At 32.0% G+C, this 26,091-nt stretch overlaps 2 protein-coding genes and 1 pseudogene across 2 annotated transcripts; all 3 read right to left on the reverse strand.

The window, feature by feature from the left end:
* Positions 1 to 20: 20 nt before the first annotated feature.
* Positions 21 to 2,606, reverse strand: LOC11410609 (2-oxoglutarate-dependent dioxygenase DAO-like; annotated as a pseudogene).
* Positions 2,607 to 6,662: 4,056 nt separating this feature from the next.
* On the reverse strand, positions 6,663 to 9,342 carry LOC11411944 (2-oxoglutarate-dependent dioxygenase DAO). Its single transcript, XM_003612398.4, has 3 exons — positions 8,867 to 9,342; positions 7,605 to 7,920; positions 6,663 to 7,272 (listed from the first exon to the last, which is right to left on the reverse strand). Exons 1-3 carry the CDS (start codon positions 9,199 to 9,201, stop codon positions 7,027 to 7,029), a joined length of 897 nt encoding a protein of 298 aa, XP_003612446.1. The 5' UTR covers positions 9,202 to 9,342; the 3' UTR covers positions 6,663 to 7,026.
* A 1,721-nt stretch (positions 9,343 to 11,063) lies between these two features.
* LOC11407855 (kinesin-like protein KIN-14I) lies at positions 11,064 to 19,395 on the reverse strand. Its single transcript, XM_024783736.2, has 24 exons — positions 19,231 to 19,395; positions 19,077 to 19,126; positions 18,431 to 18,659; positions 17,623 to 17,695; positions 17,110 to 17,241; positions 16,801 to 17,027; positions 16,239 to 16,666; positions 15,971 to 16,152; positions 15,508 to 15,623; positions 15,246 to 15,348; positions 15,020 to 15,172; positions 14,746 to 14,892; positions 14,413 to 14,613; positions 14,148 to 14,312; positions 13,950 to 14,054; positions 13,708 to 13,848; positions 13,417 to 13,611; positions 13,193 to 13,319; positions 12,891 to 13,093; positions 12,543 to 12,725; positions 12,274 to 12,369; positions 11,984 to 12,181; positions 11,610 to 11,881; positions 11,064 to 11,525 (listed from the first exon to the last, which is right to left on the reverse strand). Exons 3-24 carry the CDS (start codon positions 18,586 to 18,588, stop codon positions 11,333 to 11,335), a joined length of 3,798 nt encoding a protein of 1,265 aa, XP_024639504.1. The 5' UTR covers positions 18,589 to 18,659; positions 19,077 to 19,126; positions 19,231 to 19,395; the 3' UTR covers positions 11,064 to 11,332.
* Between the last annotated feature and the right edge of the window lie 6,696 nt (positions 19,396 to 26,091).

Raw genomic sequence — 26,091 nt, forward strand, 5'->3', positions numbered from 1 at the left:
AAAAAAGGGACACTTTCAAATCACTGGATCAAACGCAATAGCTCAAAGACTTCACCGGTCTGTAGATATTTATCACCAGCCTTATTTATGGAATCTCTGAGAGTCCTATACTCTTCATAAGTAAAAGGTTGATAAAGACGTGGGTGATCAAGGTCCATCAACTCCTTTGGGGTCTCAATATTTCCCTTCCTGGGTCCCAACATAAATGTAGCAATTGAACGTATAGTAGCTTCCTTACATTGTATGTGGTGCTTCACATTGCAAAATCTTCCATTGCTCCATACCTGCATTCATTTCATATATTAAGGTCTTGCACAAAGCAATCAGTTTGCAAATACCATAAGTCAGTTTTTGCTTTTTAGCTTAACTAAGCTAAAGCCCAAGTGAAGGAGTGAAGGTAACTAATCACTCATTGAACTATATATAAGAATGTTTGTAGTGTTTTCTTTATGTGAACATATTGCAGTGTTTGCAGTGCAGTATGAATCAATTTTAAGCTAAAAAAAAAATAAAAAATCCAATCCTAAAAAAAAATTATATGTGGTTCAGTTTGGTTTGGACAACTCATATACAAAAACATGGTTTAATCCAATTCAATTTAATAGGGTTTAATTTAGGCTGATTTTAGGATGTCCAAATTACAATTATAAAACTCGTATTTATGCAAAATATAACATATAATTAATATACTAAAAATTGACATTACGGAATGGCAGTGATCGATTATGTTTGAAACATATGAAATAATAAAATAAATAGATTAAATTATACCAATAAGTATCATTAAAAAATAAATAAAAACCAACCAAAAAATTATTCCTTAAAGATATAAGTATTAATACATATGTATGTAGTATAGTTCGGTTTGGTATTGAAAAATGAATCTGAAATATGATTCGATCTGAGCAGTTTTACAAGTTCAAACGCATCTAATAATATTCAGTTTTGTGTGGTTTTCGATTTTTTGAAATCTTATCAGGCACCACACGTGACCATTTCCAGTCGGATTTCAAACTTTGGTTTGCCACTTTGTGGGAGTTTGGTCCCTTTCACAAAACCCAATCATGTTGGTAGGAGTTCTCTCCTGTTTTATTTATCAAGTAAATAAAAATAGTTTGTCACTATTTTCCACATTGAATAGAGATAAGACCTAACATCAATTGATAAAGATTGACATTTTCCATCTTACAAACATTTTTTTGTAAGAATTAGTTAGATTCAATATAAAAATATACTATGGTTTTTAGAGCATATCAATCGAGTCACCCACCATATATATTCATGCATCAAATTGCTTGTTTTATAAGTTTGAATCATACTCAATATAAAACCTCAATTATCTCTTTATAGTTGTAGAGGATAAATAAGGTTGTCTATAAAAAAATCTAAGGAAAATGTTAACGAGTGCCCCCGAGGCACTCTTTAAGGGCTGGAAATAGTAAGTATTTATAAAAATGTGTGTAATTAATGCATTCAAAATCAAAATATTTTACTTTTTTAAAGAATATTTATTTATTTTGGTGTGCTTAAAGAGTGTCACGGCGGCATTCGTTAACGAGACCCAAAATCTAATTGTCTCTAACATTTTTTTCAATCTATATAATATTATAGACTAATGAGATGGTAGAACTAAACAGTAGAGACTAATTAGTATTTTCATTTAGAAGTTTAGTAACAAAATTAGTGAATTACTTTGTACTTAGTACTTACTTGAGCAATATCTCCAAGATTGGCAAGAAGGGTTCCATGAAATGGTGGGACCGAGACAAATGAGTCAGAATTGTCCATCACTTTAAGACCACCAACATTTTCATCATCTTGAAGAATTGTTAAGAATCCTGAATCTGTGTGCAGTGAACCTCCAAGGGAACCTATTGATTCTGAAGTGAAGTGATATTTGTTAATTCTGTACTGACAAGGCCAATCCTCGAAATCAGCATCCAATATGCCTATTGATTCAGCAATCTTTTGTCCTATTTTTAAAGCCACATTATGTATTGCTTTGCCATATGTCTCCATTATTTTCCTTGTAATCAAAGAAAATCAATTGTTCACACTCTAAGAAAATTGCTAGGATTAAAAGCAAAGATGATATATTTTCATAAATTGAAAATGTATTTAAACTTACAAAATAAAACTAAAAAGATAAACATAAGATTACAAATCTTCTCGCATACGATTGAAAAATGGTGATTAGTGTATTTTAATTAATACAAAATTCTCTCTTCTTCAATCTTTTTTTTTAAGTGTGGCATACCTCTGGTGAGGTGTGACATTCAGTTGAGAGCAGAAATCATGCATAGCTTATGAAGCATCCATGTCATAGAGGCCGAAAGATTCTAATAGTGGGTTTAAAGCACTTGGTGCAAAGTAACCCCTTCCAGAAATGACATCTTTGTTGTTTTTCTTGATATCCATAGGAAGGTCATGAAGAGCTTCAACAACCATTCTCATTTCAGCCATAAGTGTCAAAGGAATGGAGTGGTTAATGATCCTAAAACAACCCCATTTTTCACATGCATCTCTTAACTTTTTGCACTCGAATTGCTCTGAAATCTTCTCAATATCAATCACTGGAATGGTCTCATCCGTCATTTTCTAGTTGCTTTTTCTTTTTCTGTTTCTTCTATTGGGTGGGTAATGTAGGGAGAAAATATAGAGATGCAAATATACAAATAGATATTATTGGTCAATTATCCATAACTTTTATATATTAAAGCTATCTTTAGTCAAAAAAGATGTTCAGATATTCTTTTTTTTTTTGGTTACAAAAGAAATTTTTAAAGAGTTTTTAAAGAAATTTTTGGTTACAAATTAATGGTCAATCCTCGTAAAAAAAAAAGAAAATCAAGATGACCCGCCCCCTCCCGACTGTGCATATTTGATGACGTGGCACACTGAGTCACCTTTTTTAGATTATGTGGCGCACTGACTGTATAATTAATTTTGTTTTTTATTTTGGGTACGCGTGGCATTTGTGCCTATTTTGTTTTTGAAAAAATAACAAAATAATATAAATTTATTTATATTAGTTTAGAAATAAAAAATCTGAAAATTAATTTTCAAAAATAAGAACAAAATTCTTTTTTTTTCCAAAATTAAGAGGATTTTTTTATATACGGCATTAAGACGGAAAATAATCACATGAAGATGAAAAATCAAAACAAACAACAATAAAATCACAAAAACTTATGAAAGAAGGCTGAAAATATGTTAAATCATTTATTTAATTATGTGTGTGTGAGAGAGAGAGTTTGGAGGGATACTAATCCTCTTCCATATGTCAAGAACAAGAAGGGGAAAAAATGGTGACAACTAAAGTTTAACTATCAGATAGAGCTATAAAGTTGTTTCAATACTATTAAAAGAAAAAATAGCTAATTTTAAAATAAGTTATAAATTCACACGTTAACATTAATAAGTTCAATTTGTCACATGTCATTTCGTGATTTAGTATTTCTTTTTGATAACTCATCTATAATTAGAATCTTGTTGTCAATGGGCGCCTTAATATATCCCCATGATTTAGACCATTAGGCCTTTTGTCAGACTAATTTCTGAGTTAGCAGCTGAACACATTTGGCTTTTCATTTTGTGATTTATTCTACAAATAGAAAATAATCTATTTATTTATTGAAAGAGAGATAAATTACATATATATAATTACAATGAAGGCAATAAGGAACAATATTATTAGTCAAAACAAATTTGGGTGGAATCATTATTTGATATAGTTTACTCATTCTCCTGTCGGGTTTTAAATTATAAGGGTCCATTTCCCTTGAAAATCGAAGGATTAACGCACGCAAAACGTCAAAACAAATCTCAAGTAGTATCACGTTAAATGTATCTAGACAGATTTTCTCAAAGAGGTATTTAACACGTGCTATGTATATTTTAAAATAATAATAATAATAATAATCATAATAAATATGATGCCCCAGTTAAAATTACCCAACGATTCTGATTTAACCTTTCGTGAGGATGGTGCGATCACGGTCTTTCTATCGTGACAATGCCTCTTTAAACCCCTTTTTAGGGGTTGTTAAAGTTGTCGTCGTTTTTCACTGGTGGTTTCTGGTTTCCTCGTTGTCGCCTATGTTGTCGTTGTTATCTGGCTTCTATGACGGATTCAAGGTGATGAGGGTTGTGAGCTACTCTTTGTTCAGTACTCCAAGTCTCGATATGTGGGTTGCAAGTTACGTGGTGACCTTCAGATTGGCTTCAGACTATGTTGCTCAAAAAGGCAGTTGATGCATTTTGTTATCTTGTTTCCATGTAGTGGGTTCTTGGTTTGTGGATTTGTTTTCGTGATGGCGGTCGAGTTCATTCGCCGATAATCAAAATTTGGGTTCAGTGCTCACGAAAGTTCACACACCACTTTTTTTTCAATTTGGTTTCGCTCTCGTACGCGATTTTGCTGGATTGTGCATATGGTGCATGGTTGTTTGTTCTGGACTCGGATTTACTTGTTTCGTTGTAGTTTCTTTACCCTTTGGGTTGATATGTATTACCTTTTTGGATGTTTATTTTTCACTTTCATTAGGTCGAGTTTTATATCGCTAATCTTTTGTAATCTTCCTTTTATTTTAACTTACCCCATTCTTCTAAAAAAACATAATTCATGGGTTACCAAAAATATATATGCAATTTTTTGGACAAAAACAAAACGATATTTATTCATTTGAATTAATTCTCCAACAAGTCGGATCTAGTTTTTTGTCTCTACGTTCTCTCCCAATTTCTTCCTTGAAGGAGTGGTTTTCGGTCAATTTTTTTTATCTGAAATCAACCCTCTTCATATTTTTCTTCCCATTTTAATCTAAATAAGTGATTTTCACATAGATCTAGATTTATTTTTTCATCGTCCGAGTATGTCTTCATCGTCTTGTGTCGTATTGTTTGATTAATCGTCTCGGTGCTTCGTTTGGTTCTTATTGAAAGACCAGTTTAAATCAATTGTAGATTCAAACAATGGTTTAAGCATCAACGTTGCAGATCTATATGCATACGTATTCGATCAGTGGCAGAGCAGAGAAAAACCTCATGTGGCCGACCAATTTATTTAGAGTGTGAATATTTTTTATTACTACATATTTTATATGGGTTAATTCGATTGACTATTGAATTGCTTTATGTTAAATATGATTCAATCTAGTGTTTTAACTTTTAAAATTCAGACTAGTTATCAACTCGGTCAAAGAACTAGGTTGTTAATTGAACAACTGGATTATTGAATAAATCACGTGATTGAACTGAATGATCCGTCTGTGTAACTCGATTTCTAAAGGAAAAAATATATATATATACACACACACACACATTAAATCGAGTTGAACCTTATGATTGAGTCGTTACATATATATTTTTTGGTCAAGTAGTCTAGTGGATATGGCTCACACATTTTAAAATGTGGATAAGTGAGGAGTTTGGGGCTCAACCTCGGTCCCCGCATAATATTTTACTTGCCGCTACCAATTAAGTTGTGCCTACATGACCGAATCATTACACATTGTAATGTTAAAAAAAATCATTACATAAGAAAATATATTTATAATGACGTATGATAATGAGATATATTTTAATTTAATAAAAAAAATAGTATTTATAAAGTTAAATAAATATTCATATGCTATACTATTATATAAGGATTCCTTAAAAAAAAAAAATTATATACGGATATTTAACATTTATATTATATGTTGATGGGGATGGAAAACATATGGTAATCGATTTAACGGAGGAAAACGGAAGTGAGTGGAAAATAGATGGTATGAAGGAGGTGTTCAAGGAAGAGATGTGGAGAGTATTCTTGCCATGTCAATTATGGATGAGATAGGAGAAGATGAACGGTGTTGGAAATTTACAACCTATGAAGACTACACTGTTAAATCGGCATATCACTATACCATAAAAAGTCTTTGGTTGAGTGAAAGGTAACTGAATGAAAATTTGTAGACTTCGAATTCTGCAAAAAAGTAAAGGTAGTTTTATGGAGGGCAGCTAGAGGATGCCCACCCACGAGACATAGCTTCAAAATCGCGGTGTTCATTGTATGCAAAAATAAAGGATTTAGTAGAAGGGAAACCATTAAAGACTATAAAATCATGGGAAACCATTATAAGCAAATGACTATCATTCATTAACCCAAAACTCAAATTAGTCATGAAAACCCGAAAAGGATTTAGTGTGCACTACATTTGTTGGTTCTGATAAGCAGCCAAGAAAAGTTGAATCAAGGTTGCACATTGGATTTTATGGCAGTGGCAATGAATATCTTTGTTGACAGAGTTCCCTTACATGCTTTGAATGGTTGAAGATTGAAAAGTTTGGCTTTTTAACCGAATAGAAGGTTGTATAAATATCATATAATGAATATAGTAGGCAAAATATAAAAGCTCCTTAATAGAAAAACAAAATAGTGAGCATTATGGATATGATCTAAAACTTAAACTAAATCCTGTTGATCTAAACCAAATCCTGCTGCAACTTACAAATTAAACTTAAACTGAACAACATTATGCACAAGAATTGATTTCCCAGCTGCGCATTGGTTAGCAAACAACTTTACCGCAGCCTATCTCTTCCTCTCGTTTTGAAGACTTAAGAACCAATCTTAAAGTGTTTCACCCACCTTGATCTTGAAAGGGGTATTAGAGTGATCATATAAACAGTCTTCTGTTATAGAATATGTTATAATCATCTACTGCCAGAGTTAGTTTAGTTAGGATCTGTGTGTAATGTATTCATCTCAGCACTATATATAATTGTGCTCTACTTTGTAATCCTTACATCAAATAATATCAAATGGTAAAAACAGAGTATCACCAATTTTCCCAACTATCATTCTCTAATAGCTTGCAATCAGTATCATAGAATCAACTACATGTACACACGGATGTACACTGTACTAATACTTATTTGTGAATTGTGACATGGCCATGGAGTGTTGGATTAAAAAAAAATGACTATCAACAAGATTCGCATGCCCAGTAGAGAGGATGAAGTCCTAATATTCTCAAATCTTTACGCCAAGCGTAATAGCTCAAGGGCTTCACCAGTGTGCATCTTTTTCGAAACTCTGAGCTTTCTATAATCATCATAAACAAAAGGTTTATATAGACGTGGGTGATCATGGTCCACCGCCTCTGTTGGAACCTCAACATTTCCCTTCCTCGGTCCCAACATGAATGTAGCAATTGAAAAGCGTGTGGTAGCTTCCTTGCATTGTACACGGTGCTTTACATTGTAAAACCTTCCATTGCTCCATACCTGTATTCATTTCATTTCATATATTCAGGACTTGCAGCACACAATTTTCAAACACCATAAGGTTAAAACATAAGCTAAGGCCCAAATGATGGTGAATAATGAATAATCATTGATTAACCAATTTAGTTTCTGAACTTAGGCACTCTCTCTTGCTTTGGCTATCAAGTAAACAAAATGTAATAATATAACACATTTGTTATATATGTTACTATAGTATATAATATTTTATCAAAATTCTTATATTCTGTCAATAAAAATAGCAGGTAGAAAAGAATGTGAAAGTTTAGTGACAAAGTTAGTGATTTACAGTGCAACTACTAACTAGCACTCACTTTAGCAATATCTCCAAGATTGGCAAGGAGGGTTCCATGAAATGGTGGGACTGAAACAAATGATCCAGAACTGTCCATCACTTCAAGACCGCCAACATTTTCATCGTCTTGAAGAATTGTTAGGAACCCTGAATCTGTGTGTAATTGGACTCCAGGGGACCCTACAGATTCTTGGGTGAAGCTATATTTATTAATTCTGAACTGGCAAGGCCAGTCCTCAAAATCAGCACTACCTATGCCCAGTGATTCAGCCATCGTTTGTCCTATTTTGACTGCCAAATCATGTATTGCTTTGCCATATGCCTCCATTATTTCCCTGGTAATAATCAACCATACATAAAAAGGTCAATAATTGGCTAGTAGAATGAGAAAACTAAACTATGCTACTATATAATATAAAATTTGCAAAAATTAACTGTTGTATTTGAGAGGATATAATCTTATATGAATGTTTGATATCGTGTGTTGGAAAAAATCACGGTTCAAAGCTACAAAGTTTAAAAAATCACAGTGGCTCATTGCGATATTGCTAAATTCACCAGGATACGAAATAAGCACCACATCAAGTTAAAGTGATCAAACTCAAATGCACCTAACCATGAAACAATTCCAGAAACCAGTATTTGCATTTTTATAAACTAAATGGATAAACTCTTAAAAGCACCAAAACCAAAGAAAACAATAATATCTAGATGGACATTTTTATTAAGCATATCAATGTGGAAGACACGGTAATCCAAACAATACAAACCCTTTAACATATATGTGACAGTGTATAAGTTGTTTCATTCACAAGAGATAAAATCAAATTGTTTTTTTGCACAAGCTATAAGTTATCCTAGACAATTTATTGAAATAAAGCGGAAAAAACTTATGGACATGTCATAAGTTGTTTTCATAAGCTCTCCAAAATAGTCTCACATGTGCTTATGACAAAACATTCTGCTCATAAAAATTGCATTTTGGAACTCATATTAGTTACATGACATGTAAGGTCTTAAACAAAGGTCCCGGGCCAAAATCTCAATCTATATTGCAGGCAGTATCAGGATATTTAATGTAACCGTCATTCAACTATAATTATGGACACAACAATATCAAGGGTCATAATTCATAACCAACAACAACCTTAATCACATGAGACTGACAGTTATGATTGATTGATTGACAGCATAAAAAACTCTTTACACCGCTTTTTACATCGAGGGTGTATATGAATTAAATCCTAAACCTAAATCAATTAAATGATAAACTGAAGAAACCTTTGATGAGGTGTGGCATTCAATTGAGAGCAGAATTCATGCACAGCTTGTGAAGAACCTAAATCATAGAGGCCTAAAGCTTCATAGAGAGGATTGACAGCACTTGGTGCCATGTAACCACTACCAGCAATGACATCTTTGTTGTTTTTCTTGATATCCATAGGAAGATCAAGAAGAGCTTGAACAACGATCTTCATATCAGACATAAGGGTGGAAGGAATAGAGTGGTTGATGATTCTGAAACAACCCCATCTTTCACATGCTTCTCTTAGTTTTTGGCATTCGGATTGCTCTGAAATCTTCTCAAGATCAATCACTGGAATAGTCTCTTCCATGAATCGGATCTGCAAAATGCGTGGCTAGGAAGCAGAACAAAACAATGTTTACCAAAGGCAACGCGGAATCGTGAATGAAGAAGGTGTTGAAGCAAGGTTATGACACTAGTGGTAGACTTGGTAGTGGGATTCCACTAACTTTGACTTTCATCATTTTTTTCTTTTTAAAGAATCATTTTGTTTTTATTTGTTTTTCCGAGGAAAAAATAATTAATCATTTTGTTTTTATTGACACCAACAAAATAATAAATATAATATAAATTTTTAAGTTTTTGAAATGACATTAAGACATCAACTATAATATAGAATTCTTTCCCTAAAAACAAAATTAGCATTTTTATATGTAAATTTGTTTAAAGGTATAATTTTGAATGAAAAATCTTCCCAAAATCATTTATTATTCATTTAAACAATTTTTCTTATATAGCAAGCGTTCGAGATGGAATTGTGTAAGAGAACAAATGAGAGACAAGCTATAGACAAAGAGGCTTATCGCTAGTATGTTTGTCTTTGATATGTGAAAACCTTTCAAGTTCTTCTACTTTAAAATGGATGACATATCGGTATCAAATATGTATCTTGCACCGATACCTATCCAGTACGCCCCGATACGTATCGAGAGTATCCAGAGATAAAATTTTATTTAAAAAAAAAAAACAATCGCCCAATACTTTTCAGATACATCGGGGATAGGCGGTGGAAAATCGATACACACGGATGTTTCTATTATTTTTAGGATATATGTAATTGACTAAATAATGGTGTTCTCTTTTAGCAATATATTCCATTCGTCCCATATTATAAGCAAAAAAAAAAAAAAACACTTATTAAAAAAACTAAAACATAGTAGTTTGCAACATAGTTTCTTATAAGTTTTATAGGAAGATGTAAAAACAATTTTCATTGGTTATTGGTCATTGAGAAAATGAAAGAGATAGCAAATTGAATGCACTTTGCATTTAATTTTTCTTTGGAAGAGATAATTTTTTGAAACAACATAATTAAATATGATAAAAGTTTGTCTTTTTTGCTTATAATTTTTTTTTTGTAAATAGACGAAATGGCAAAGCCAATATAAACTCACACACAAGTGGAAGTACCGGGGTTCGAACCCCGGTCATGGCATCCGGCCTGACAATTTCGGCATTTTGTCAGTTGAGTTAGGACTTCTTGATGGAGGGAGTATCATATAGTACTTGACTAATTATCACTTTCTTTATCATCAATATTACTTATATTTATATTTCTTTTGATGTTGGAGTTTGTTTTATGTCTTTTTGTTTGTTTGAGAGTGATGATATTGTTGATTGTCGTGTGAAGGCAATTTAATTATTGTGTCTTACGTTGTTATATGTCTGTTTGGTCCAAATTTTGTGCTTTTTTTTTTTGCTTTTAAGTTTTAACCCATAGATTGTATTTTGAGTTTTAATCTATAGTTTAAATTTAATTTTTTATTAAAGTATACCAGCTGTATCTTCAATTTAAAATAAAAATAAAAAAAACGTATTGATGTATTGGTGCCGTATTGTGTGTCATGTATTTGACCTTCATTGGTGAAAACTGTTATTGTAATTATAGGCATGTGTTGGTATTTGCCTTCATTGTATTAGTCTTTTTTGTTCAAATCCTGCAGAAATATGAAGATAAATTTTGTCAGCCTCTGCTTCATGTAGAAAGTGTATTTGATGAGACAAGCTTGTTTGTTTTATCGACCTATTTCTGACTAGATTAAAGTTTATTTTTAAAAGATATATTCATATTTTATCTTTTGTTACACTATATTCTTCTTCAAAAGAATAAAGGTCCCGTTTTAACATAATGTCTTAGATAGGAATTCAACTCCAGATTATCAACATCTAACCTTATGCCATCTCACAATCATGCAGGAACTATCATATTAAAGTAGCATAATGTATATACTTATGTATATGTGAATCAGTTAAAGATTACTAAAAATATATACATGATTAAACTATACAGCTTGTACCCCTCTGAAACAAATTACAACAACCTATTAAGCCTATGAGATCTTGGAATGTGGAGACTGCAGCATTCCATGGACAAAAATTACAGCAGGTGGTCAATCCATTTCACTAGAAGCCATTTATGAACTCTCAGTTGCCTGAAGCTCCTACATTGAATGGCGGCCATCGCTCCGCTCTTTAGTTGGTCGTTTATCTTGAATTTCTTCTAAATCTTCATCCTCCCCTTTCCTACCTGCTTGCTCCTTCCAATAAGCAACTAATTTCTTCAGTCGAGCGATCTCTTTCGAAGATATGTTTTTGCTTGGATCATTCACAATTGACCTCACACGCGATGCATACCTAACAGAAGTGAAAATCAGCCAAATTATACTACTTAAAATGTGAAAGTCAAACATTTTTAAGTTCAGAAAAGAGATAACATACATAAGAGAGTTATGTGTCTCATCCAAGCTTGATTCTACTGGAGATACATTCACAAACATGAGAGTTTTGGCGTTGCCTCCAAGTGAATCACTCATCAACATAGTTAACTTGTGATTTCTGTAAGGTATGTGTTGACCCCCTGAAGATAAAGCACTAATAACATCTCCAAGAGCTGATAATGATTTGTTTATACTTTGAGCTTCTTTCAATTGACTACCCTCAGAGCCTGACTTTTTAATTCTTTCAGAGCCAGCAAGATCCACAAAACTCAGCTGCATAATAAAATGTTCATGTTTCAAATAGTTAAGAAAAAAAAATGAATGTGGTATAAGTTGCATATATAAAGATATTCATAGATATAAGACAATTAATACCTTTCCTCTTGCAGTTGATTGGCTTTGAAGATTGACACTTTCGATTACAATTGATAGTATAAGATGAGATCTTGAGCTTTCTTCATTCATTTGTGTCCCTGCTGTATGCCGCCGTTCTGAACCCCTTTGTATTATTCTATTCAATTCCTCCATGGTGGAAATCGACACAGTGGTTGCATTTTCTACCATTACCATTCCCTAAAATAAACAATCACAGCTTGAGAAACCAATCCATAAAATTAAAAGAATTATGAAATGGAAAATTTACAACCACAAAAATAATGAATAACCTTTGAATCCTTCTTAATATCCAATTTTAATCGCTTTGCATTCTTCGGCAACAAGAGATCTACAAGTGTATCTTGATATAATTCTAACATGTACGCCTGCATCGTAAACACAAAAAGAAGTTTACATCAAACCGTAAAGAAAGACATTTGTCAAATCAAAGTTGTGGTTAATTTACTCAACAATTGTGTGTGCATTAAGTGTATTTAATGACATAAACTTATATAGATGGATAGACAAATGTTTATCAAGCTCCATTTTGCAATTGTACCTTCAAGGAAAAAGAAAACTTGTTACCATCTCTCCTTAAAATTCTAAAAAGCTCTGTAGTAGCACGTGGCGTAAGACCGGGATTGTTTTCGGATCCATATATTGTAAACGTCTTTCCAGAGCCAGTTTGACCATAGGCAAATACGCAAACATTATAACCGTCTACAGCAGATTGCACCAAGTACTGCATTGTGAATTTTCAAAAGAAAGACTTAGTAACGAGCATAAGAAAATGTTAAATCTATTTCAATGTAAACAACTATTTTGCTTGTTCGGAAAAAAAAAAAAAAAAAAAAAAAAAAAAAAAAGTAAACAACTATTATTTCTTAGTAGTTATGCTAAGACTTGCCCTTGTATCTTCAAATACATCTTCTTGAGTTGCATTGCCGTTAAACACGCGATCATATATGTGTTGCTTTGCTTTATCATCTTTCCATGGATGCTCAACAGTAAACTCGTCTACATAAGTAAGAACTTTTCTTTCTTTCACGGCAATCTCTTTTTCACCAAGGGGTCTTAGACGACAGTAAACTCGTATTTTTCCTTTCATATCTGAAAAAGATAACCATATTCCAATGTTTTTATTATGTATGTGAGTTATATATGTAAATATATACACACATTCACATAGAAATTAAACTTTATGTTCACCTTCTATGGTATTGAAATATCGCTTTCTGAGAACCTGCTCCTCCTTATAAAGTGATTCCATGTCAGCTAGTTGTGCCGCTTGCATCCTCAGTATGGAAGCTGTTTGTTCATTCTTTCTGTCAATGTCCTACATAAAGCAAAATTGAAATTGATAAATGAAATTACCTTGTACGTGACGCAAATAAAGTGAACATGTTGAACCTATAAATAAAAAGTAGCAAAACCTCTTTCATTTCTCTCAAATCTTCTAGTTCTTTTAAATTGTTCTTCAACACAGCCAATTCAGTGTCCTTCGCCAAAAGTGTAGATTCAGCCATAACTAATTCTTGTTTAAGCACATCTAGTTTTCTTTCAAGGCCGTGTACTTGAGTGTTCAGAGCTTTGCGTTCTTGTTCAAGTTTTCGTTGAAGATAATTAATCTGCATCACACCAACCAGAATTTATGTTGATTGAATATATCATCTTAAAATTAAGGCTTTTAAATTCATATATCTAGTTCCAACAAGCTATTTTACCTCTTCAGTATTCTTCTTCTCAAGCTCAGATATCTTTTGTCTCAAAACTAACTTCTCATTTGTCAAGCATTTGATGGTCTCTTCAGCTAACATAAGCTCGTCTCTACAAAGTCTCAAGTCATCTTCAAGCTTTTGCAACGCCTATTAGGTGACATCGGAAGTCAACATTTTAAAGATGAAAACAGTGGTTGATCAGGAAAAGAAAAGGAACCAATCAATATCAGCAACAGAAAGTATCTTACTCGGTCGTTAGCTCCACTAGAGTCCTTATTGGTAACTTCCTCTATCATCAAACTATTCAACTTGGCTATCTTTGCTTCCAAGCTCCTTTTTTCTATCATTTTAGCCTAGTAAATTTGCATAATCATTAAGAAAAGTTAATATTGCAAAGATAAAAATGAGACTCATGCGATGAAGTTACCAAGAGTCAAAAGTTTTACCTGAAGTTCATTATCTTTTTCACTGCATAGTGATGTAAGCCTATCACGGTCATTTGTAACTTCTGCAAGACTATTCTTGGAAGTTTCTAAAGATTCTTTCAAGCCTTCTAATTCGTGGAGAGTCTCCTCTTCTTGTAATTGCTTCTCATGCAATTTTTCCATCAACTATTCAACATGATTTAAATATTATAAACAGTTAGGTGTTTGTTCTACACCTTGTGTTATACTCTATGTTATATACTATACATTAGAATCTTAGACTTACTTGATCAGCCGTCCTTTGAGAATCTTCAACAGCTTTTGTTAAATCTTGAACACGTTTCTCGTACGATTCCAAATTCGGAGACTTGAATTCAGTAGAAATTTCTTTATCCAAAGAACCTGTAGGAGAAGATCGTGTTTTGGAATATCGGCGCAGCATTACATCATTTATGTGTGTCTGAAGGGCTACACAAATTTCTTCTCCCTGCAAAAATGATAAAACAACAATGATATAAAATAACCCCAATCTAACAAAAAAATATTGATCAAGCCCAAAGGGAAAGATTGGGAACTTGAAGAGTAAAATGGTAAATTTCAATGAAGGTGTTAATAGTACCTGCTTGGTTTCAAACTGGAATATGTGAAGAACACCGGCAACTCGCATTTTAAAAAATACAGCAGTGTTACTGCTTCCAAATTGCATTATGTCTCTCAATTCAGCTGAGTGCAAATATTCCTTTGGAATGGGACGAAAAAAATGAACCTATAGAAAATTGATCAGAAACAAACATTTAATTAATTAAAAGTACAACTCAGTGTTCTATTACATGTAAATTATAATAAACCTTGTAATATTATCATTATGACATTAAATCAGTTTTGAATCTTACCCCTCTCTTGTTAATTGCTAGTATTATTCGTCCAGGTAGGAGTCCAATAGGATCATCAATTTTGCGAACATTAAAGAATACAGAAAAGCCATAAGGAAGTGTTCTTATTATATGCAGAAACTGTTGTCTTGCATCATCTTTCGTGACATTCTCCTGAAAAGGGAAATCCATCTTATCACAGATAGAACAAGAAAAACAATCAGATGAAGTTAGGCTCTTATTATACCAGTGAATGATAGCAAGAAAGAATGTCCAACTCCCATTCGCGTCTAGCTCTAGTCATTGCTATTTGCCTTGGAAGAAATCGCTCGAGAAATGAATTCCAATCACTGATAAACACAGAAATCACAGTCAGTTGCAGTCATAATATAATAGATTATAGAAAGTAGAAAATATTGTAAAGTTTGGTCATAGTAAAATCAATCAAAAGATGTTAAAATAATATTGGAAGATAGTTTATAGCAAGATGAACGTTCAAAGTCACCTACGGGCATGATTCAGGTCTTCTAACAAATCCAATCTCAGCCAAGATTTGCAATGCAGAAAGCTTTGATGCATCTTCCCTTCCAATAGGATAATTACCCAAAATATAATCATGCTGCAACTGTAAACAAGTATCCAAGCACCAACAAGTCAATACCTTGAAGCAGATCACAGTTTTATTCAAATCAAAACAATAGATTGTTTGGCTGGAGAAAACATTTTCTATTTTCAATCATAGTTAAAAAATGTAACACTTTTTCCACTTATTCCCTGATCTCAAATATTTGTATAGGAAATGGTAACAAAGTAGAAAGAAAGAAAAAAAATGTGACATTTTTGTAATTACTAGTGAAAACTAGAAATAAAAGGAAACCGCTTTCTCAAGCTAGACAGCACAGGACCGTTCATGGTTCGGTTCAGGAAGAAAAACCAAACCAAACTCGTAAAACAAAAGCGAAAAAGGCATACTTGTACATAGGACAACTGCCAAAACATAGGATCTGTCACGGCTTCATCCGATTCACGAAATAACTTTTTCTTGAAGACCAGTTTGCAGTGCAAAACTTCTCCCTTACTTCGTTCTTTTACTGCCTTAAATTCCGCTAGTAAATCCCCGATATGTTTATTGTCGTCCAAACCAATGTACTCCTCTGAATAATAACATTAGAAGATTGGTTATACTACTGATCTCAGCTAATTTAATAATTTTCACAAGCAAGAAGTGAAAAAGACATACCATTGCCAGAATCAGATGATTTAGCGCTTGTGACAACTTTACGGCATTCGTACAAGCCAAAGCTAGAGTATGTTGGCAGTTTAATGATTCCTGCAAGTTCCTCGACAGCATCCGCTACGGTTGTTGACATGTCATATGTAATTTCTTCAAATGTTTCATCCAGAAAGAAGACTATAGTTGTGAGCTTTTTCCCAGTCATCCGAGCTTCGATCTCAGCAGGTCCAGGTATTATATGCCTAGGACCAGCCTTGAGAGAGTGCTTCAAAGCATTTAAAGTGTTCAATGCAACACCTCGGATCCCAGAATCAACAGCCACACCATGCGCCACGTTATGGGTATATTCTGACAGATATCCTCCAATGTCTTTGCTAGGAGGCATGCACGACACACATAAATACATTAGCTCCCATGATTTCATCAAGTATTCCCTGATTTTGAGACAAGAAATGTTTCAACCGTTAACCAATTAACCAATACAAACAACATAAATCCAGCGACATTGAGCAAAGGCTAAGAAAAGAAAACATGAAGCATGCTACTAAATACTAAGAAAATTTTTTACCTCTCTGGATTGTTTCTCGTTTGTTTTGATATCTGGACAAAAAGTTCATCTCGGAGTTCCGAACGCTTCAAACTTTGCTTGTATAGTTTACCTACAAGCTCAACCCGGTCCTCTAAGCTTAGTGAAGACGAATCAACACCCATATACTTCAAAATCATTTGGAACAACTTTGTTGCCCGGCTTGCCAAATCGCCATTCAGCTTAAGCAATGATGTTGGTATTGGATCCTGCATGAACTCATGAGTTAGATATTAATGTGCTTTATAAAAAAAAAAATAACCACTTATTGAAAAATTGGTATTTGATTACCTTTTGGAAGCAAAGCATGTCTTCAATTGTAAGTTTCTCTCGAACTTGGGGTCCCACAGATCGTTTAGAAAAAAATCCTCGCTTCCCAGCAGAGTGAATTTGCTTTTGCATCAACTTTAAAAAACCTTCCACCTATAACATACAACATTTGAGAAAACATGATAACAAAAGATCATGTCACCATAATCATAGCAATATAGCACTAAATTAGAAAGTACACTACCTTTCAAGCAGAATGTAATACAAAAAGGGTGTTGTTAACTAGTGCCTCCGGGGCACTAGTTAAGGAAACAAAAAAGGAAATATTTGCATTGAAAACATCATTTTTTACACTTTTTAAACTTTGATTACACAAGTTCCAAGGTACTTATACTATATTTGGTTTCCTTAACTAGTGCCCTGGGGCGCTAGTTAACATTTTCCATACAAAAATCATTGAGACACAAAATAATAGGAATGCATAACTGTTAGAAAATAATATTTGAAGCGAGATTAACATATATAGTTTCCCACCTGAAATCTGTCAATCAAAGGTGCTGCTCCAGCAAGTTCTGCTGGAATAGCTGTTGATAGAGTTGTTGGTGTGCTGCAAGTAAAAATAAAATACAATGTCAAAAACTGAAGAATACTGCATACGAGCAAACAAACAATTCATTTTGCATTGTTGTTAGCTGGTCATTCAATTCAAGATTTGAGTATGTTTGGTTCCACTTTCTGGGGAAGTAAAATTGATTCTAGATGTGTAGAATTGATCTTGACATGTTTGATTGTTCTCGAATAGAATTGACTTTGCCTCTAGAATTGATTCTAACATGCAGCTACAATTTAGAGTTTTTGCCTCTACAATTGATACTTAGCCATAAAATTATTGTTCAACCCACACTTTATATTTTACTGACTTTCAGCCATAATCAAATTTGTAGAATCAATCCTTCCCACCGCAAAACCAAACATGCAAAAAGCATAATAGTACATTCTTAGAATTATGGCTGGATCAGACAATAAGAAGATAATGCAAGAATTAAGCTTGTGTACACTTTCCCTTCAATAAAATCTCTCCCCTCTCCCCGATGAACCAAACACAAACGATTTTAAAATATCTCCCCTCCCATTGGTTGAACCAAACATACCCTCAGAGAAACAATATGGAAGAAGAAAATAATATTACTAGCTTCAAAAGTAAAATTAGCTAATGTGACTTATAAATTTTGCTTTCAACATTTGCTTGCTAACATCCCAAATTAAAAAAATGTTCCTTTTCCACACAAACAAAGAGTTATAAACATTAGAGTGTAACTCAAAAAGATCAGGTAATACTCACGGTGGTGCGAAATTGGAGCCATCACTGTCATATCCATCACCATTGCTAACAGTAGCATAGCTATGTAAAGGTGTACCCTCACTGCCATTGATAGAACCAAATGAAGATCTGTTTGTCCTCACACTTTGGGCGCCGGATGGTGGCATATCAAATATCATATTCTTTTGCCAACAAACAAAAATTGAAACTAGTCAAAGCAACAAAGCTTGTTCTTCTTCAAGCTCATCCACTGCATCACCAAAAACCTAAACATAAGTTCAAACAATACAACACACACACACACACACAATTTGAGCTATGTTGACTTAAATAAAAATGTTAGTTTGTAAATTGCCGCATAAAACACAAGTCAGGTATAAATTCAAAACCATATCATAAATAGAACAGAACAGAAACAAACAAACAAAAATACATCAAATTAACAAAAATACAATTTTTTTAACAATTCATGAATTTCATGAACAAAAAATAAAACATAACAATTATGAAGGACAAAGAAAGAAACAGACCCAGAAACCAAAATGCTACAACATTAAACTAGCAAGTACAAGGTTAACAAAACTAAGAAACTTTTGCATTTCCACTAAAAAACACATGAGGATCCAAAACATGAAGAATGAGCTTAAGATGAAGGGAAAAAAACAACCTTTGTAGCAGCAATGGAACAAACAATGGTGTGCAGTGCAATAGAGAGATCTGGACCAGTGAGAAAGTGAAGATGAAGCAAATTAAGAATAGATTTGGTTGAAAAATGAAAGAAAAATAATTGAAGTTATGATTTTTGAGGCTGAAATTGTTACCAGTGGACAAAAAAAAAACAGGTGAGAGAAAGTCACGAGAACATTATTAAACAATGAGGCTTTTGGGGAACTTAAACTACTTTTACACTTTCTTCTTCTTCACTCAAAAATAAAGATTGACATGAAAGAAAACACAGATAAACAAGATTCTTCTTGTTACACAACTAAATATACATAAACATAAACTTCATTGTCATTTAAGTAACATTATATTATATTATATAGTTTTTATTTTTTAAATCTTGCATTTCCATTTGGCATAAGACTATGTTTGTTTGAGTGTTTTGTTTAGAAAAAATCTAAAATATGAATGGTCTTTGGAGTTAATAATAATTGATAGTAATTGATGATTTATAACTATTCAACCGAAAAAAGATTCTCATAATCTAGTGATTATGCGGCCAAATACTTTGGTTTACATAAATGTGAGTCTCTTTCTCTTCTTCCCTTCATTTATTAGGAAAAACTAAAAGTACCCTTGAAGCATTGGTTAAGATGATAAAAATAAAAACATGTATTGAAAAAAGGGTGAAAAGTGAAGAATTTAACTTTTTAAAAGTCAAAATATTGCTGAATTCAATATAAATATACTATTTTTAGTTTACTTAACTATTACCTTGAGGACATTGGTTAGCAAGACCCTAATTTATTTATTAAATGCATATGATATTAATGTACATATTTTTTGTTTGTGTTACTATCTTTTGGTTTTTCACACACTCTACAATTATGTCATTTCGTGTTAGTGTAATGTCACATACTTTCAATAAAAAATGTATTTAAATAAATGTGACATCTTCGGTTAAAATTAAATTCATTGTTTCATAAAAAATATGTAATTATCTAAACTTTGTCAAATATAGACAGATGAGATTAATGATAAAAATTTCGCCATTTTTTGTTTACACTTTGTCTTTTTATTTTTGAATAAATATATTTGTCATAGATATGTGGCGTAATATAAAAATATAATTTAATAATAATTCATGATAATTTGAAAAGGTCGTAGTGGACCCCACAATCTTTGTATAAAATTTGTCACTGTCTGCCTCCGGCGGGAAGAGGCCACCCAAAATTCTTGCTTAGTCGTCACCCACCCTTCATTTTCCAGCTCATAGGGTTTTCCAATTTAATTGTATAATTAAAAATGTATATTTTACTTTAAAATTGGGGGGAAACAGTTTAAAACTTTTTTTTACGGAATAGTTAAAAAAATTGTTGACGCCTATTAGCAAGGTTGGGGATTAATTTTTCATTTTTCGAGAAGAAAGTTTAAGCTAATAAGAAACTAATTTTAATTTGTTTAGGGTTGATTTAATGATTGGTTTAAGATTTTAGAATGTGTTCTTAAAGTTTCAATTTCGATTTCTTTAAGCATCAATTTCGGTGGGATAAATTCATACGGTACTATTATGATTTGACTTTAAATGGATCTTCGTAATGGATGATGGGATTACACCCCTCAAATTAGTCGTCTATCGTTGTTTTATAGAGAAAAATTGATCATCGTAATGGATGATGGGATTAGACCCATCCATCCGTCCCAAATTGTATGTCACTTTAGAAAGAAAAATTGTCTCAAATTGTATGTCGCTTTACAATACCAATGAAATATTAATGTTATTTTTCCTATTATATCCCTAACTATTTATTACTCTTTCTCCTTTCAATTTTTTCATTTATCTTTTCTATGACATTTATTAAGAACAATCTTGTAAAACAATTCATAATATCTCTTTCCCACACAATATTAATTACATTTCTTAATATGTGTGATATATATTGCATTTGCATGATGTGTATATAATGGATGACTGTTCTTCTTCTTTTTTTGTGACAAAAAATGTTCTTCTTTTTTTGACAAAATTGTTCTTGCTGGTGTTTTTTTCTCGTACAGTAGTGCATATTTTATTATCATATGAATTCATGTTAAATACCACGGAATCGTGTAAACAAAATACTATGATATATTCAAATATAAAAAATAAAAAAGTATAGTAATATGTTATTATTATCAAAATATCATTCAATAAAACACAGTATAATGCAAAATTAAATATAAAAAAAACAAGTTTTTCTAAGCTAAAAAGAAATTAAGTGATTGGACAAAAATGATCAACGGACTTCATTCAATAACAAATTGTTTGGATGAACCTGAATTTGATTGTTGATTGGAACAATTTTTTGTCAAATTTTGCATATCTTTTGATCAAGTTTTGGATGAATATGATCTCCTTCTTTTAGAAACTAAAGGGTTGTCATAAAAAATGTTGTTTAGGGAATGCGATAACTTTTTTAATTACATGAAGAAGAAAAAAGGGAATTGATTATTTTTCTTGATTTATGTTAATTAGTTATTTTGGTTTATAAAGAAACCGAAGGTGGATCCATAAGTCCTAACTCAATTGGCAAAATGCCGAAATTGTTAGACCGGATGCCATGATCGGGGTTCGAACCCCGGTACCTCCACTTGTGTGTGTGAGTTTATAATGACTTTGCTATTTCGTCTATCTAAAAAAAAAACGAAGGTGGTACAGTTAAAATAAAATGGAGTCATCTTCATTATTTATTATGACAAAATCGTATGCATATGTAATTTGTACGTAACCTTGTCAAATAAAATGTGACTTGGACGTAACGATCTTTATAACCTAATTAATCTGCCAATGGAGCCGGCCATAGCCTGTACAATCTACAATGAAGAAAACAAAATATTTATAGAGATTGCATATTAGACAAGGAAACTAAGGATTCAATTAATGTGTAGTTATAAGATTCACGAGAAAATGAATATTTCATGACCTATTTTTTCAGCTACATTATGCAACTACGACAGTTACATCCTCGTTTTCATTTCTACATAAAATCATGAAAGGTTGCTTGAAAGTTGAAACCAATCAACCTTATGAGTTACTACCCCACGCCCAACAACCGTGGTACTGCAAACTCATGTGAGAGTTAAGACAAGCATGAGAAGTGTGAGGAGCAATGATCTTTACTCTTCATATTGAGTGGTCCAAAGTACATTAAGGGTGTTAAAGAAACTATGCTTGATCAAAAGAAGCTAGTAAAGCCAAATTATATGGTGGCAACAACAACAAAAGTGTCTCAAATTGCTTTATGCTGTAAAATGAGTGCTAACGACGTTCACTTCAACGTTCTCTTTATAATATTTTTTTTTTTTTATTGGATGAAATTCAAGTAAATCCTGCTATTTTAAAAATTAACTTCTATAGAGAAATAGAAATCATATGATTCACTTAATAAGATAATTGTAAAGACCGTAATTTGAATGTTAATGGCACTACTCTTTTATCAAGAGTAAGGTTAGGGGACAGTGCATAATATATGCAAGATTCAGAGTTTGAACTCCGACCATCAAAAAAAAAAAAAAAAGTAAGGGTGGGAACGTTATCCTAACAATCATTTTTTTATTGAGTGAAATTTAAATGAATCTCATCATTTTAAAAATGGTCTCACATAAAATGATAAGCTCTAACTAATTTTACACGTTAAAAATGGATATGTTAAAGTTGATGTTTTTCGCATATTCCTCTAAAAAAAAAAATTAAGTAATGTTCCTCTAAATATTAAATATGCATTTTGTTTAGAACCGTATCAATGTTATCCTTCATATTTTTAATGTTTCAAAATTATTCAAAATATTGTAAAATGTTAGGTCAAATTTCTTTTAGGTTGGATTTTCTATCAAATGCGTTCTAGATATTATTATTATTTGCCTGATTTTAAATGTATTATAATATGCTTTTGTAAAAAGTAAATGTATTATTATGATATTAACAACTTAACATCTTTTTCAAAAAAAAAAGAAACTTAACATCATTTTTTTGTCAAGACAACTTAACAACATTACATAGCTCTTGGAATATTAATGGGGTACTAATTTAATTAATAATTTACAATTTTAAAAATTGTTAAACACGTTTGTGGTCTTTATACAATATTTATTTCTTATTTTAGTTAAATAGAAACTTTAGTCGCTAGCACAGAGTTGAGAGTATTGATTAAGGATGTCTCGCCTAAATATGTTATTTTTGGTAGGAAGCCGATTCCTAAGAAGATGTCAAGCAAACACAGATACTGTTAAAGGAATATCATTGTGTCAAAGAAGATCTAAAACAGGAATATGAACATGGGGAATAGACCAAGCTTACAATTGATATATTCCATTGGCCAAGTAATCAAATGTCAAGTCTAATTTCTATTGCCAATGATCACGACTCTAACTTGTAAAGTAACCATGTTAAGTAAAGTCGTACATTCCACTACCAACTCCTTTTCCCACACAAACAAATGACGCCTCCAATTCCAAGCATCTCCTCCATCATCCCACCCCAAAGCAAATATATTTGTCATTGACGTCCCTTGACTCATTGACAACACAAGTAACCTCCTAAACAACTCAGTGATAGGAATACCTCCAACCAATTATCAAACAAAAAATAAGTATCAACACCATCACCCACCACCCTCCTTAAATTCTCTTCAAACTAACTTCAATCTCCGAACTCAATACCATTACGAGTCCACGCCAACTCCTTCCACCAAACATAATCATCTCTACCTCCTTCCTTCAAGTGCTCCCTCCTCACCATATTTCGCCATTAAAACAGTATACCACAACCCTCATTTATCTACCAACATCCTCCAGCACCACTTCCCAAATAGCAATATTAGACTCCCCCATTCTCCCATATATAGAATCAAAACATATTTAACTTATATAAAATTAGTTGATATATCTCAAATAAACAATTGATTTGGTCCATACACTATCCTCATCTTTTCAATTTAGTCCTTAAACTATTGAAAGCAACCAAAAGGTCTCCAAACAATGAAAAATACATCAACTTAGCCCCTAAATTATGAAAAAAAAACTATCAATCTCGTTTCTAGAGGGATTAAATAATTAGATGACAGAATAGTTTATTGACCTTTTAGTTGATTTTAATATTGTAGGGACTAAATTAATGAGAGTGTGACACTTTAGAGGTGTCATTGATTGTTTATTTCTTATATTTTTGTTAGTTAAAAAAAACATTACTCTCCATAGAAATTCACAGTAAAGATTATATGTGAAAACAACAAGACAGTTTATAGCCACACCCCGTTAAACCCTGGTTACACTCGAAGTAACAAAAATTCCCTAAAAATGAAAATCAATTTTCAAGGGCATCCAAAACTTTTTGATTGTTATCTCCTTCCGGTGACGTGTATTTATCTCAAACCGTTGTAGCACTCGCAAACTTAGTTTACATAAATTATGTAAACTAAAATATAACCTTTGTAAATTGAACTTATGTAAACCCAATTTATGCAGGTAAATACACTTTATTCATGTAACTTATATAGTCTTAGTTTATATGTTCTTTGTATGTAGGCCAAATCCATGTCATATACCTAAACTCAATCTAGGTATTCTATATAAATGTTTCTATTGGGAGGATAGATCTAGTGTTATCATTAAATTTTAATTAAAATTACGTGTAACTTAAATTTTTTAGAGTGTGATTAAATCGTCGAACAATAGTATTAGTCGTCAAATCAATGGAGCAACACGGTGGCCCATACAAGGTTTATATTATTTATAAGTTTACATTTTAGTTATAATAGATTATCCAGTCTTTAAATTTGTCTCTTCAATATAATCATAAAATATATAAATGTAATGAAGTTTACCACGGTGAATATAACTCTTAAATCATATGATATACTCCAATTAACACTTCATTGCTTTTTAAATCAAATGTGATGTGTTAGCTCAAATGTTGAATGGTAAAAATTTAACCTTATAACTTCAAATTCTACTTGATGACAATTATAAAATAAAATAAGATAAAAAATTAAAGGTTTAATTGCACTTTTGGCCCCCTATCTTTTTAAAAGTTGCGATTTTGGTCCCCTAACTAATTAAAATACAAAACAACCCCATATGTATTGGATATTTGGCAGTTTTTGCCCCCAATGCCACTTTTGACTTAGTCTTCGAACAGTAATATCAGTCGTCAAATCAATAGAGCAATACGGTGGCCCATACAAAATTTACATTATTTATAAGTTTACATTTTAATTATAATAGATCATCGAGTTCTGATACGATAAAGTAAAGTGCACTCTTTGAGTTCGTGTCAAACTCCAAATCTCTTTCACTAAATAATTCTCAATACCGCTAAAGTTTCTAAGGAGTTATTTATACACAAAATATGAAACTAAATTCCCTATTACTACTCTTAACATATCAAAAATAAACTACTTTTCCTTAATATTAATGGATAGTAACCACTGTGCTAATCTCTTTGTTATTGACTTGTAATGTAATGCCTTCACTTTAGCATCGTCATGATAGCGGGTCCGGTATCTAACAACACCTCCTCTTGCCCAAAGCTATCAAGTTCCGTTAAAAAAAAGTTATAATAGATCATCTAGTCTTTAAATCTATCTCTTCAATATAATCTTAAAGTATATAAATGTAACGAATGGTTCTGACTCAAAGTTTACTACATTAAATATAACTCTTGAATCATATGATATACTCTAGTTAACATTTAATTGCCTTTTACATCAAATTTAACGTATTAGCTCAATGGTAAAATTTTAACCTTACAACTTCAAAATACAAAATTCAAATTCTACTTGGCAAAGATTATAAAATAAAATTTTATGATTTTCATTTTCTCTTTTTGTCTCTATATTTCTTTTATCAACAAAACAAAACAAATTAACTTGTCCAAATTTATTTTTCTCCGTAGCTAAAAATTGTTAAAAAGAATAATTTTTTTATTTTTTTTTTAATTTTTGGGCCAAACAAACATGGATCTTAGGGTTTTCAAAATCATAGCC

Source organism: Medicago truncatula, chromosome 5, assembly GCF_003473485.1.
Source record: "Medicago truncatula cultivar Jemalong A17 chromosome 5, MtrunA17r5.0-ANR, whole genome shotgun sequence".
NCBI classification, from domain to species: domain Eukaryota; kingdom Viridiplantae; phylum Streptophyta; class Magnoliopsida; order Fabales; family Fabaceae; genus Medicago; species Medicago truncatula.